Raw genomic sequence first — 12,506 nt, forward strand, 5'->3', positions numbered from 1 at the left:
CCACAGACATTTGCTGTTTACTGCACACAGTAACACAATCCCAGTATATACTGTATGTTCAGACGTTTTCGTCCCTCTGGGTCGCGGTGGGAGGAGCTCTAAAGAACCTTCTTCAGGCATGATGTGATAAAACAAAACCTCAACGTTTTCATTCAAGAAATCTTCTTTTTCTTCTGCAGAAAAGATGCTGACATTTAGAACCCACAATTAAGAAGCACACAAATTCTGATTTATAAATATGTTGGAATAAATAATACACGGTAAACATGTTTATTTGAAGAAAAAAAAACAAGTAGAAAAAGTGTAAAAATCTCAGTGAAGATGCGGCTGAACCCCAACAGTTTCCTACAACATCAGAAGAAAACAGACATGAAAACAAAGCATTTCGTTTCTCCATTTAATTACAAGATGCATCAAAAAGACGTTTTGATTTTCAGAAGTCGATAGTCAAAGTACTCCATGGAGAGGAGAACGTTGTGTACAAACAAAAAGTCAAAACCAATATTCAGCAGGAAAAGTTGTTTTTCAATGAGCCTCGCTAATAAATAAGGAGCAGTGAGTGTGAAGTTCTCGTTTCATCTGCAGGACATGTTTCTTCATGACAGGGTTTGAAAAGCTGTCGGTGCCGTTCCTCAGAGTTTGTCTAAACTCTTCTACATCAGCAGTGAAGTGGAGCCGACCGGGACGGGTTCAGGACTCTGCAGCCAAAGTCAAAAGCTGCAGTAAAACAACAGCAGGAACACAGAACCTGCAGCAGAACTCCAGCAGAACATCCACAAAACCAGATTCAGTCAGCACAACGTGACAATGGTTTGATCTACAGCTGGAGTGCCCACGAGCAAGGCACTTCGTCTTTCTAGTGATGTGTGACAGCCAGCGCATGTGAGATGTGGATGCAGACGGCGGGAAGCAGATTGTGACTCGCTGGAACCAGTCAGCCTCCTCAGATTACAGACGGGATTCGATTCAGAAACCTCTGAAGTTCTTCTCCCTGTCAGACTGACAGAGACGCGACTCTGAGTCACTTCAGGCTCACGTTCTTCTGTTTCCTCCATCGACTGATTTTTGTGTCTCCATATTAGAACAGAAGTCCGTTTTCAGATCAAAACTTCCTAAATTACAAACAAAGTTTTCAGGACGAAACTTCATAATTTGCAAATGAAATGATTAAATATTTCCTTAAAAATATTTCTGCGTTTGGAACAGAAATGTTTTAGAACTCATGTCATCCAGAGGGAGGTTAGATTTACAGGTAGACATGCTCTATGATGAAACATTAATGTTTGACGTATTTGAATTTCTATTTCTTAAATCCATCCTTCTGTTTGAAGCTAAACCTACAAAAATGAGTAATAATTTGAGCTGCTGTACTTTAATAGACTTCCCAGCAGCTTCTCCGTATGACACGCTCCACTGGGATGATAACATTCACTGATGGATTGAATCTTTAGAAATGCAGAGGCTGAAGTCTGAGCTGCTGTGAGGATTCGCTCCTTTTGCTGCACAGACAGAAGTTCAGGTTCTGTTGTCTGAAGTCCGAATGTTTGTCTCCTGATATTTAGCATTAGATTTACCATAAACAGACAGAAACATGTTTTTTATTTAAAGATAATGACTGAGAATAACAAGTTTGCTGCCAAGCTCTGGAGGGATATTTTGGGAGGAATCTGGCAGCCATGAGAGGTCCAAACCCGGATGAATACAGAGGGTCGTGACAGGAAGGAAGAAAACCAAATATGTGAATCAGACCTTTGATGTCCACCGTCAAGACTCGGGTTAACAACGACCACCGACGTTTAATGTGGTTCGTGGGAACGCCCTCCGCTGCTGGACTGGATGGTTGTGATGAGAAGTTTTGATTATTTTGGATTTTCTACAAATGTCAACTTGTGAGTTATTTTAAAGACATTTAGCCTCTTAAATACTGATCTCAATTCGGAAAAGAAACCTTTTAGATGAGAGGCGTATTGTCTCGGTCCACATGACTTTTTAAGAACTTTTTCTGCTGTGGCTTCTATAAAATATCTCAAGGGTTTATATCAGAAGCACTTTCAACTCCTGTAGAAGCATTCGGGACGTCTTTTTCACACAAAGCTTCATGATCTTGTTGGCTGCAGGTCAGAGGGAAGCGATGGACGGACAGAACGATGGATTAAAGCCGGCGTTGACTCTGACCTGAAGAACTCCATTAAACTCTGTAGATGCTGCCGTGCTTCACACAGACAGTCTGCCTCCATCACCCTGCAGAGACAGACCTCCAACCGCACTGATACAACAAAAGCTTTAGAGGAACTCATGCTTGGTCTCACCTTAAAACTATTGTTTGATCAAATGAACAACTTATAGAAACATGCGTGTGCTTGAACTGAGCCATGGGGCAACTGCTCCAAAACACTTTGTCATGGCAGTTTAACGTTCAAGCATTTGTTCATTTAACAGTCAAAAGAAGAGTCCAAAAAGTGTCTAAACTCATAATAATGACTGGATCTATTCAACACCTCCAGTTAGAGCAGAACTATCCTAGAGGAACCAGCGGACCATCAAACTAACATTCAACTTTATACACAAGTTTTAGTTTTGACCTTAAAAGTCTTGTAGAAATGGGTTTGTTAGAGGTCGTCTTTCTACTTTCTTCAGCTGTCATTAATACTGTTCTATCCCAGAGAAAGTCATGAAGGATATCTGTTTGTCTTTGTCTCACTGGTTGAAGAGAATGACCAAAGAAATCTTGAAGGGTTTGAGAGAGCCTGTTATGCCTCGTTTCCACTGAGCGGTCCAGACCGGACTGGGCCGGGCCAGACTGGACCAGACCGGACTGGACCGGGCCAGACTGGACTTTTGAGTGTTTCCATTACAAAATGGACCTGTTAAGCAGGACCAACTGGAACCATTTCTGGTCCCACGTTGGTCGCAGGTCCATAGAAAAATGGAATGGACCCGTTAGGGCGGAGCTTCTGTCATCACATGATGTAACCCATTGATTGGTGAAAGGTTTTATGACAACAGGAAGCGTCTGACCAGCACTTTCCCTGACTCAAGATCCAAACAGAAAGTTCTGTCCTCTTTGTCTGAATTCTCCCTCCCACAATCTTCTTACAACGAATAAGAAATTCTTTACAGACAGTATTCCTCTTATTCTCAGGCGGACCGGATAGACCCCTCCCCCGTTTCTGTCTCACCCCTCCCCCACGCAACCGAAGAATGTCCGTTATTGATCCATACTCATCTATTGCATTTCTGATCTGTTTTGTAAACATTTATTGAAGAACATTGGAGTATTGATCAACATAAAGAGATATTTTTCTGTTTAATTCAGAACATTAGACTGTTCTGCAGCGTAGAGTCCGGCTTCATCCAGAACAAACATCTGATCGGATTATAATGATCCTCTGGTTATCTTCCTCATTTTCCCGCCGTTTCTGAGTCAGCTGATGCAGCTTCTCTTTCTCTGTAGTCACATCTACGTCATCATCTACACCCCGCATGCGCTTTGATAGACCAACGCTCAATGGAAACTATTGAACCGGACCGTTCTAAACCGGTCTGGTCCAGACCGCTCAATGGAAACGCTCACTTGAATAGAACCGGACCGTTCTAAACCAGTCTCGTCCGGACCGCTCAGTGGAAACGCTCACTTGAATAGAACCGGACCGTTCTAAACCGGTCTGGTCCGGACCGCTCAATGGAAACGCTCACTTGAATAGAACCGGACCGTTCTAAGCCGGTCTGGTCCGGACCGCTCGTTTCCTCTCAGAATAAGCAATGCTGGGAAAGGTCTTAGAATCCAAATGTAGGAATGCTCCAAACTCTGTTAAAAACGGCTTCAAGTAAAACAGCAACTAAAGATGAATCTCAAACTCAACGGAAATTTTAGAATGAAATCATTTATCACTAATTTTAACAGAATATACAGTAAATTAGACAAACCCCGGACAAAATCTAGCATTTGCCCAGACCTGTAGCACAACGTCTGTGCTAAGACAGTCAGGTGGTGATGTCATACTTCTGCTTGGAGGTCAGGCCTTGCAGTCATGACATAATAGATGGAGAGCAGTCAGTCAGAGACCACATGTGAGGAAATGACTGCCACCAGAACTGGTCCAGTCTCTGACCTCTGAGCTCCTGCTGAGAGTTTTCTTCTCATCACATTTAAAGCAAAGAAAACCGTGTGACTAAAAAAGAGATGCTTGGTTCTTATGGCCATTCTACCAAGATGTTTTTAGGGCTTTTATAAAAAATGTCTCTAAAAAATTCCATCTAACTTCCTAAGTAAATAACATGATGTAACAAAGTTGGAAGGGATGCCGGGGTTATGGGAGGGGAGGGTCATTTCTGCTGAACGTGTTCTGTTTAAAGGTTTCACTGAGAAGATGATGAAGATGTGTCGTAGGTCCTCAGAGAAATTGGTTTTCTGTCCTTTTGGCTTGAAGACAGCAGAGCAGATGAGGTGCTGGCGTCCTGACGGGCGTGTCCTCACCATCAGCCATGACCATCAGCCATGTTTGATCACGGCTTCTCCAAATGTGACGACAAACCACTCACTGTCTACTTCTACTTCAGCAAGCTCCAAAGTTAGCACAGTTAGAGACTTTTAACCAGCATCTGCAACAGCCAGATGACTCCGCCCACCTGAGCTGAGGTTGCCCGTCATACCCACTCCTGAACGGGGTATTTGTAGTAGTGCTGAGGAATGGTATTCTGCTGCACTCCCTTGTTTTTGAACTGAATGATGGTGTACACCAGCACCAGAATGCACAGCGACAGGACGCAGGGGATCACCACGGCGATGGCGTTGACCGTTGTCGGGACATCGTTGATGGTCACCATGATGTCCACGTCATCGAGTGGCAGCTGGCGATCGCCACGGTTACCACCAGAGTGCTCCATATCTGACTGGTCACAGCCCATCCAGTCGCGCAGGATGGACTTGGGATATCCAGGTTCCACCGTCAGCTTCTGGTTGTCGAACTTCCAGTAGTCCTTCCCTTTGTAGAAGTAGGTGTAGTCTGAGGACAGAAGAGGAGAAGCAGCATGATGGTGTTTCCACTGTACCGGGATGAGCCAGATCATAGCTGAACACGGTCCATACGGTCCATACGGTCCATGCGGTCCATACGGTCCTTATGGTCCTTATGGTCCATATGGTCTACAAAGTCTACACAGTCCATGCGGTCCATGCAGTCCATGCGGTCCTTATGGTCCATATGGTCCATACGGTCCATACGGTCCATACGGTCCATACGGTCCTTATGGTCCATATGGTCCATATGGTCCATACGGTCCATACGGTCCTTATGGTCCATATGGTCTACAAAGTCTACACAGTCCATGCGGTCCATACGGTCCATGCAGTCCATGCGGTCCTTATGGTCCATATGGTCCATACGGTCCATACGGTCCATACGGTCCTTATGGTCCTTATGGTCCTTATGGTCCATATGGTCCATATGGTCCATATGGTCCATATGGTCCATATGGTCCATACGGTCCATACAGACAACATCAGGGGGTCAAACACGTTTTGGTTCAGGGGCCACATTCAGCCCGTCTGATCTCAAGTGGGCCGGATCAGTAACATAATTACAAATAACATTTGGTCAACTCATTATCAGTAGCTTTGTTTTTGTTCTTTCCATTTTCCTTGGGAAGCTCCATGTCAATCTTTCTTCTTTAACGACATTTTGGTAATTGTGGTGCCACATCTGATCATTTTATAACAACTTAAAGCAGTGATAGTGGACTGTTTTCCTCATTGGTTTTCAAGAAGATTCATTCATATTCTACTCTAAGTATCAATAAAAGAACATCTAGACAGTTCTAGACTGGATGTGTCGCCTGAAAATATAGATGTATTTTTAACTCTACATATATATTAGGTGAAGATGTGGAACAAAATCCTCGACTTCCACATTGTTAAGGTCAAAGGTGTATCGTGGAAATGTCAGTTCACCAATTTATTTGGTTTTTGGAATCTACAAAGTGTACTTAAAGCACAAAGATGCCTTAAACAAGCAAACACGTGTGCTGTTGGTGTACGACATGCACAGAACATGTGAAAAACATTTCTCTGGTTTATATCCATCACTGTTGCAGCAACGACCACAGAGGAGGAGCACGTTGATGTTCTGCCGTCAGAATTCATGAACTTCATGTGTTTGACACACCGACCTCACAGTCTGAGCTGCCCCACTACCAGCCCCACTACCAGCCCCACTACCAGCCCCACTACCAGCCCCACTACCAGACCCACTAACAGCCCCACTACCAGACCCACTACCAGACCCACAGCCCCACTACCAGCCCCACTACCAGACCCACTACCAGACCCACAGCCCCACTACCAGACCCACTACCAGCCCCACTACCAGACCCACAGCCCCACTACCAGACCCACAGCCCCACTACCAGACCCACTACCAGACCCGCCTCACTAGATCAAGCACTACAGAAGTCTGGTGGGAGAAAATTCTGTGACAAGATTTTCCTCAGAGCAGCTCAAACAAAAGAAAACGTCCAAAATGAAGACACAAGGAAGTCCAGAACCCTTCTCCACGTTCTCACCTTAACTTATCAAATTACAGAAAAACAAATCCTTCCCCGGTGTTAAGATCAAGCAAACGTTTCCTTCCTCTTCTAACTAAAGGTAAGACAATATTCTGATGCACTAAGCAAAGAACTAAGTTCAACCTTCCAAACAAATTCCAGATTTAGGCTCTAGAATGAATAATGGATAAAAATTACCACAATTTAAAACCAAAAACATTCACTCTTCTGCTTGGCAAACTTTGGGCAAAAAGGAGAGAAATCAGATATAATCTTTAAGAAACTGTTGACAGAATAAATGATAAAAGCTATGGGAGCACGTCCAAACTGTGGAGGCCGTCACTTCATTGAGGTGCAAACCGGATCAGTTTTCTTCACTGTGTCTTTGTGTCGTTGTGGTTGGCGCCTGTTCCAGAAAACAGCGCCCCCAAACGAGGAGCTGTAGGAACTGCAGGCCGACTGGAGGTGACTCCAACAGGGAGCAGAAGACCAAGTCAGAATCATGAAGTTTATCTACATGACTCAGCTTCCAAAGACTGTGTGTCTGAACGTATGACTGAAATGTGTTGGTGTTCATCTGAGTCATCTTCAGCATTTGACGATCTAACATGTGGTGGTGGCTTAAGCTGAGAAGATTGTGATCCTCATGACATTTCATCGTTGTCTTCATAAGGAAAAGCTTGAAAAAACAATGTTGAGTTTTGTCATGACATGAACTCTTCAGTGAACAGCTTTAGACTTTTGGAGGCTGAAGATACGCTTTACTCAATTTTAAGCTGTTGGTTATTTTAGAAAATTCAACTCATTCAACCTTTTCCAGAACAAAGCGATCCACTATTACACTCTTTTACACTCACACAGCCTCTCATTTTTGAGGATTCAAAATATAGAAAAGAGGATGTCTACTCACATCCCTCTCTGTTAATGAAGGCTCCCTGCGGAGCTTCAGGGACTCCTTTCCACACTGAGATGGGTTTGGGGTATCCGGGGTCCACCGTGCTCCTCTCCTCGTTGTAGCGCCAGTACTGGTCTCCTTTGAAGAAGTAGGTTTTCCCGACCGGCTCCCAGCGGAGTGCCGTGTCGATTCCGTCTTTGGGGAGGAAGCTGCCCAGCTCCATCAGGCTGTGAGGGTAACCCGGCTCAGCGCTGACCTCCTTAAACACCCAGAACTTGTCACCTGAGGCGGGACAAACGGGACAGGTGAGCTGAATCCACCCGCTTCAGAAGCATGTCAGGTCTAACTCTAGCAGTATTTCAGCCTCCGAGAGGTTCTAATGTGCTGTCAGAACAACGAGTCTGATCTCAGTCAATGGGAACAAAAGATTATCATTACGTGTATTTAGAATTATCTAGAAAAATAAAAACATGAAAGAAGAATTACTAAAATATCAACTTTTGCTGCACAGAAAAAAAGATGGGAAATCCAAATAGTGCTGGGAAATAAGACCATTGATATCATGAAAACCCAGTGTCTATTGGGACATTTATTTTCTATTATTTCATTTTTTGGATAATTTTAGCCCTGCGACAGACTGGCGACCTGTCCAGGTGAACCCCGCCTTCGCCCATCAGTAGCCGGGATAGGCTCCGGCACCCCGTGACCCTGACAGGGAAGAAGCGGACAAGACGATGGATGGATGGATAATTTTAACAATTATTACAGCAAATATATAATTCAATAACCTATGACAAATCTATTAGTTCTGTCTTCACTGAAACTAAAGAAGAAAAGGGGATTTTTTGTAAAGATTTTGTGTCTTGTGGTTTGACGACGTGAATCTTCTTCTTTGATTCTCACTCAGGTTTTCATCGTGGTTTGTTGCCCTTTAGTCCCACATAGTCCAGCCCTATAATCAAGCCCTGTGGTCCCCACGGTTCTGCTCTATGGTCCAGGCTTACAGTCCACCTTTCTAGCTACCCATAACTCCGCCCTCTGTCAGTTCCACTCAGACTATTCTGAATCCTTTTGGATTTGAAAGAGCTTCTGGAGTCACCAGATCGAGTGGATTTAGAATCTCCAGCTGAGCTCCAGTTCGTTCAGAGGATGATCTGATTATCTGAGCTGTTTTTACTCCTACCTTTGAAGAAGACAAACTTCCCATCCGATCTCTCGTAGGCAGCGTCGATGCGAGGTGGCAGCCCCTTCCAGAACTGATCAATCTGCATGGGATAACCTTCCTGCACCTTGTTGTTCCTCAGACGCCAAAACCACCGATCCTGGAGGAAAACGGGGTCAAAAATCCAGATCAATCTGAAGATAGTGACGAACTTCATGTTCAGCAGCATCTTCAAACAAGCGTTTTCAGTCTGTATGGGGGGTCTGCATCTGCTAGTTCTCTCCCAGTTTGTAATAATGTATTTCAGAGGTTGAGAGATATTATTTATCACCTTTTTACCACAGTCATAACCAACACACCACAGTGGGTTTTTACTTTGGAATGTTTTCAGTTATTCTCAGCTTCCTTTTGTTTTTGTACTTTGGAATTTACAGAAAGATTATTGAAGATTTTTGATGCTTCATTGAAATCACAGTTCAGACCGTTTTTATTGATGTTTGGTCCCAAACTCTCTTCATGTGTTTATTTTGTTCAGTAGATCTTTTTAACTGTTCTGTTATTCCAGTTTATTTTTACATTAGTTGTGTCTGTTCTTTGAATTACATTTTCATGAAAGTCTTTTTTTTGCCTTTTACATGCATTTCGTAAACCAGTAGATAATCTGGGACTTTTGACAAATTTCTTCATGAACTGATGAATTCTTATCGAACAGTGAGTTAAATACGACTAAAAAGCATTTAAAAGCAGAGTTACCATCCTCCTGTCTGAACACAGAGTTCCAGTTTGATCTGAATTTGTCATTATTGTGGACCACATGTGTCAAAGTCAAGGCCCGGGGGCCGGATCCGGCCCTCCAGGTAATTCTATCCGGCCCTCCAGATCATTTTATTGTTTTTAATGACCCGATGTTATCTTGTGCTCATTTCTAACTTGTATAACTTTGACAAAATATATTTTTATGGAGAGTAAAATATTGAAAGTTATTTAAGGTTTAAGTTGATTTATTCTGGAATAATATTCCTACATTTTTATTATTCATTATTATGTAAATAAGTTACAGTTTTAAAGTTTTAAAAGCATTCTGCAGCTTTTTAGACAATTTTGGAGTTTAGATAATATTTCAGCTTCATACCAGCTGTTTTGGCTAATTTAGGCTTTTTTTTTTAGGTTTTTAAGATAATTTAGCATTTAGCTAATTTCTTAGCTGGATACCAATTTCAGCATCTTCATTGTCCAAATTCAGCTTCCAGCATTCACACTAGCATTATCACAGGTAATGCTACATATCTAGTTCATAATCATGTTAAAAAGTTACAGCTTTAAAGTTTTAAAGATGTACTTTTAGAGTGTTTATAAATGTTTATCCTGTTCGGTTGTGACCTAAGATGTGTGATTGATTTATGATTTTCTGCGATCGACTTTGACATGTTGTCGTCGGCTGTCTTCATTCCCACCATAACGACCAAAACAACATCATTCAGAGCCCACGCTCACAGCTTGTCTTTCCTTTTTTTACACATTGGATATGATGTCATTGAGTTCAAACTCTCCCATCAGCACAACAACAATTGAGCATTAGTGGCCACTAATGTTTCTTTTCTAAACCCAACCAGAAAAAAGAAAATCAATACACATCCAGCCAAAGGAGCCAGGGAAAAAACACATCCCATAATGAGCTTTTCCCTGGAAACGTGCAGTAACCCCCCCCCCCCTCCGTAGTTAAGCACACATGTTTGAGCTTCATGTCCGCTCCACCAGCCGCACGTGAGCGGCGTGCACGACTTTCCACCACGCCTTCTGCCTCTTCGCTCACCTTGAACACAAACATCTCTCGCCTGAAGAAGGCCACGGTGTTGAAGTTGCCGTCGCAGATGTTGGGTTTGCCGTTCCCCGGCAGCGCAGGCCGGTCCCCGTGCGGGCGGGCTGGGCGGGAGGTCCGGTCGTGTTTGCGCTCTGAGGTGGAGTGTGTCCGGCGAGAAGGTAACGTGGGTAATGGGCGAGTGGGTTCCAGCATGGCTGTAGGCACACCTGGACAAACAGTCAGCTGTGATTAACCTTTGACGCCGGAGCTCCAGAGTTTATGTTCTCTGATTTATTGTAACTTTTAACTGGAATGATCCTGTTAACGGTTGAAAGTGACATTATGTTAAAGAATTTGTGTTTGAGGATCACAGGTGTTAAAATCAAGTCTTCTTTTACATGATGTCAATGATCAATTTCTCTTTAAAACTATGTTTTCCTGCACATCTGATGAGCTGTCAGATCATTTAATGCAGTTAGAAAAATGGGGCCAATGTGAACTGGAATTAATCAGAAGCCTGTGGAGAATATTGTTGAGTCTTGAGTTCATTCATTGTGTTTCTCTCTCTTACAAAATGCAGTTTATTGGTTTTAGGAGGAATATTTACTTTATTTCCCTCCAAACTGAGTCTGCAGCGTTTTTAGGATTCAAAGAATCAGGGCATCGTGATGTTTCCAGTCACTGAGGAACGGCCTCTGCTCTTTCATCTTTTCTGGTTCTAAACTCCCAAATCTTTGTTCCCTCTTGCTTATGTTTTGGGGGTTTGTCCGGGATTCGGTGTGAGGGCACCTGTGTCTGGTTGTGCAGACAGAGTTCCCCTCATGCCACATCATCCCAGGAGCTCACCGTAGATTTTCTGGATGCCCTGCAGGTCGTCCAGAGGCAGCTGGAAGTCCCGAGTGTCCATGTACTGGTAGAAAGGAGCCATGATGGCACTGGGGTCATTGGAGTGTTCCAGACCCAACGCGTGGCCCAACTCGTGGACTGCCACCAGGAACAGATCATTTCCTGCATGGAGAAGTGAGGACAGACGTGAGCACAAACAGTTCCTGCTGCTGGTTTCCTGAAGACGTTTCTATCAGGATCAGCTTAACGTCAGTGAAAACAGGATTGAATGTTTGAAAAGAGGAATTGTACATTTGAAAAAACCCATTTGGCTGCATGTCAGCAGCTGCTCCTCTGCCTCAGATTTTCCTTCTTTCCACGTTTCAAGTTTTCAAGTGTCGAGTTTTCTTTCACCCGCAGACGTTTCCCTGAACTTCTGTCTGTAAACTGGAACTCTGAGACAGTTCCAGTTTTCCACACTTGAAGCTCAAGCTTTGAGTGTCAGAACTCAGGTTGATCCTGGCTGGAAGCTTTGGGCCGAACACGGCGAGCTCAGCAGCTGCAGCTGTTTCTCCTCACCTCCGTTCTCCGGGCGTCAGCAGGTTAATGACAGACTGATGAGGAGGAAACACGAGGTCTGGAGATGAAGAGGACGTGCAGCAAAGCTGTCGCCTGGATGTCCTTTAATGCCCAGAGAAGAAATTGGTTTCCTCAGCTTCCTTATCCCACCATCCGGCGTCTAATCTTTTAATTAGTCTGTCTGTCTGTGGGTGTTCCAGCAGGGCGCTCCATGCTGATGTCCAGTGTGGAGTTCTCTGATAGTTTAAGGGAGTTCAAGCTGGAATTCAGAGACGTTTGAAATGAAAAGAGGAAACAAACTCTATGGAGAACCAGGAGGAACTGAGAGATCAGTCTTAAATATTAAAACAATAAACATAGAGATGAGTTCATATCAGAGCTTCTGTCAGAAACTCTTCTGGAACTCGCCATGGAGGACGTGGATACTGAGAGATCAGGTTTATTTAGGTTGAAGATCTGAATGAAAGCATCGGTGTCCGTGTCTGAGTTCAGATCAGCTGCTGCTCCTGCAACAGGGACATCAGGAGAAGACAGTACGGCAAGCCAGAAGGGTCAAAAACCACCAGGAAAAGCGGCCGAGGCAGCGCCTCACCTGGACATGAACTACGATTATAATCATTATTTTAAATATGTGAATATTCATACAGTTAGTTTCAATACTACAATTAATACCAAAATATTTAAAGTTTAACTTAGACTGG

General features: G+C 43.6%; 1 protein-coding gene across 1 annotated transcript in view; it reads right to left on the reverse strand.

Annotated features, from left to right (window-relative positions):
* Positions 1-256: 256 nt before the first annotated feature.
* Positions 257-12,506, reverse strand: part of mmp24 (matrix metallopeptidase 24) — a 27,221-nt gene continuing 14,971 nt past the window's right edge. Inside the window, exons 8-12 of the mRNA XM_036212107.1 lie at positions 11,248-11,409; positions 10,414-10,628; positions 8,622-8,760; positions 7,454-7,720; positions 257-5,006 (exon numbers count right to left, since the gene is read on the reverse strand). Coding sequence (XP_036068000.1) covers positions 4,648-5,006; positions 7,454-7,720; positions 8,622-8,760; positions 10,414-10,628; positions 11,248-11,409 — 1,142 coding nt within the window. The 3' untranslated portion in view covers positions 257-4,647. The remainder of the gene's footprint in view (positions 5,007-7,453; positions 7,721-8,621; positions 8,761-10,413; positions 10,629-11,247; positions 11,410-12,506) is intronic.

Source organism: Oryzias melastigma, linkage group LG5 (genome assembly GCF_002922805.2).
Source record: "Oryzias melastigma strain HK-1 linkage group LG5, ASM292280v2, whole genome shotgun sequence".
Classification (NCBI taxonomy): Eukaryota; Metazoa; Chordata; class Actinopteri; order Beloniformes; family Adrianichthyidae; genus Oryzias; species Oryzias melastigma.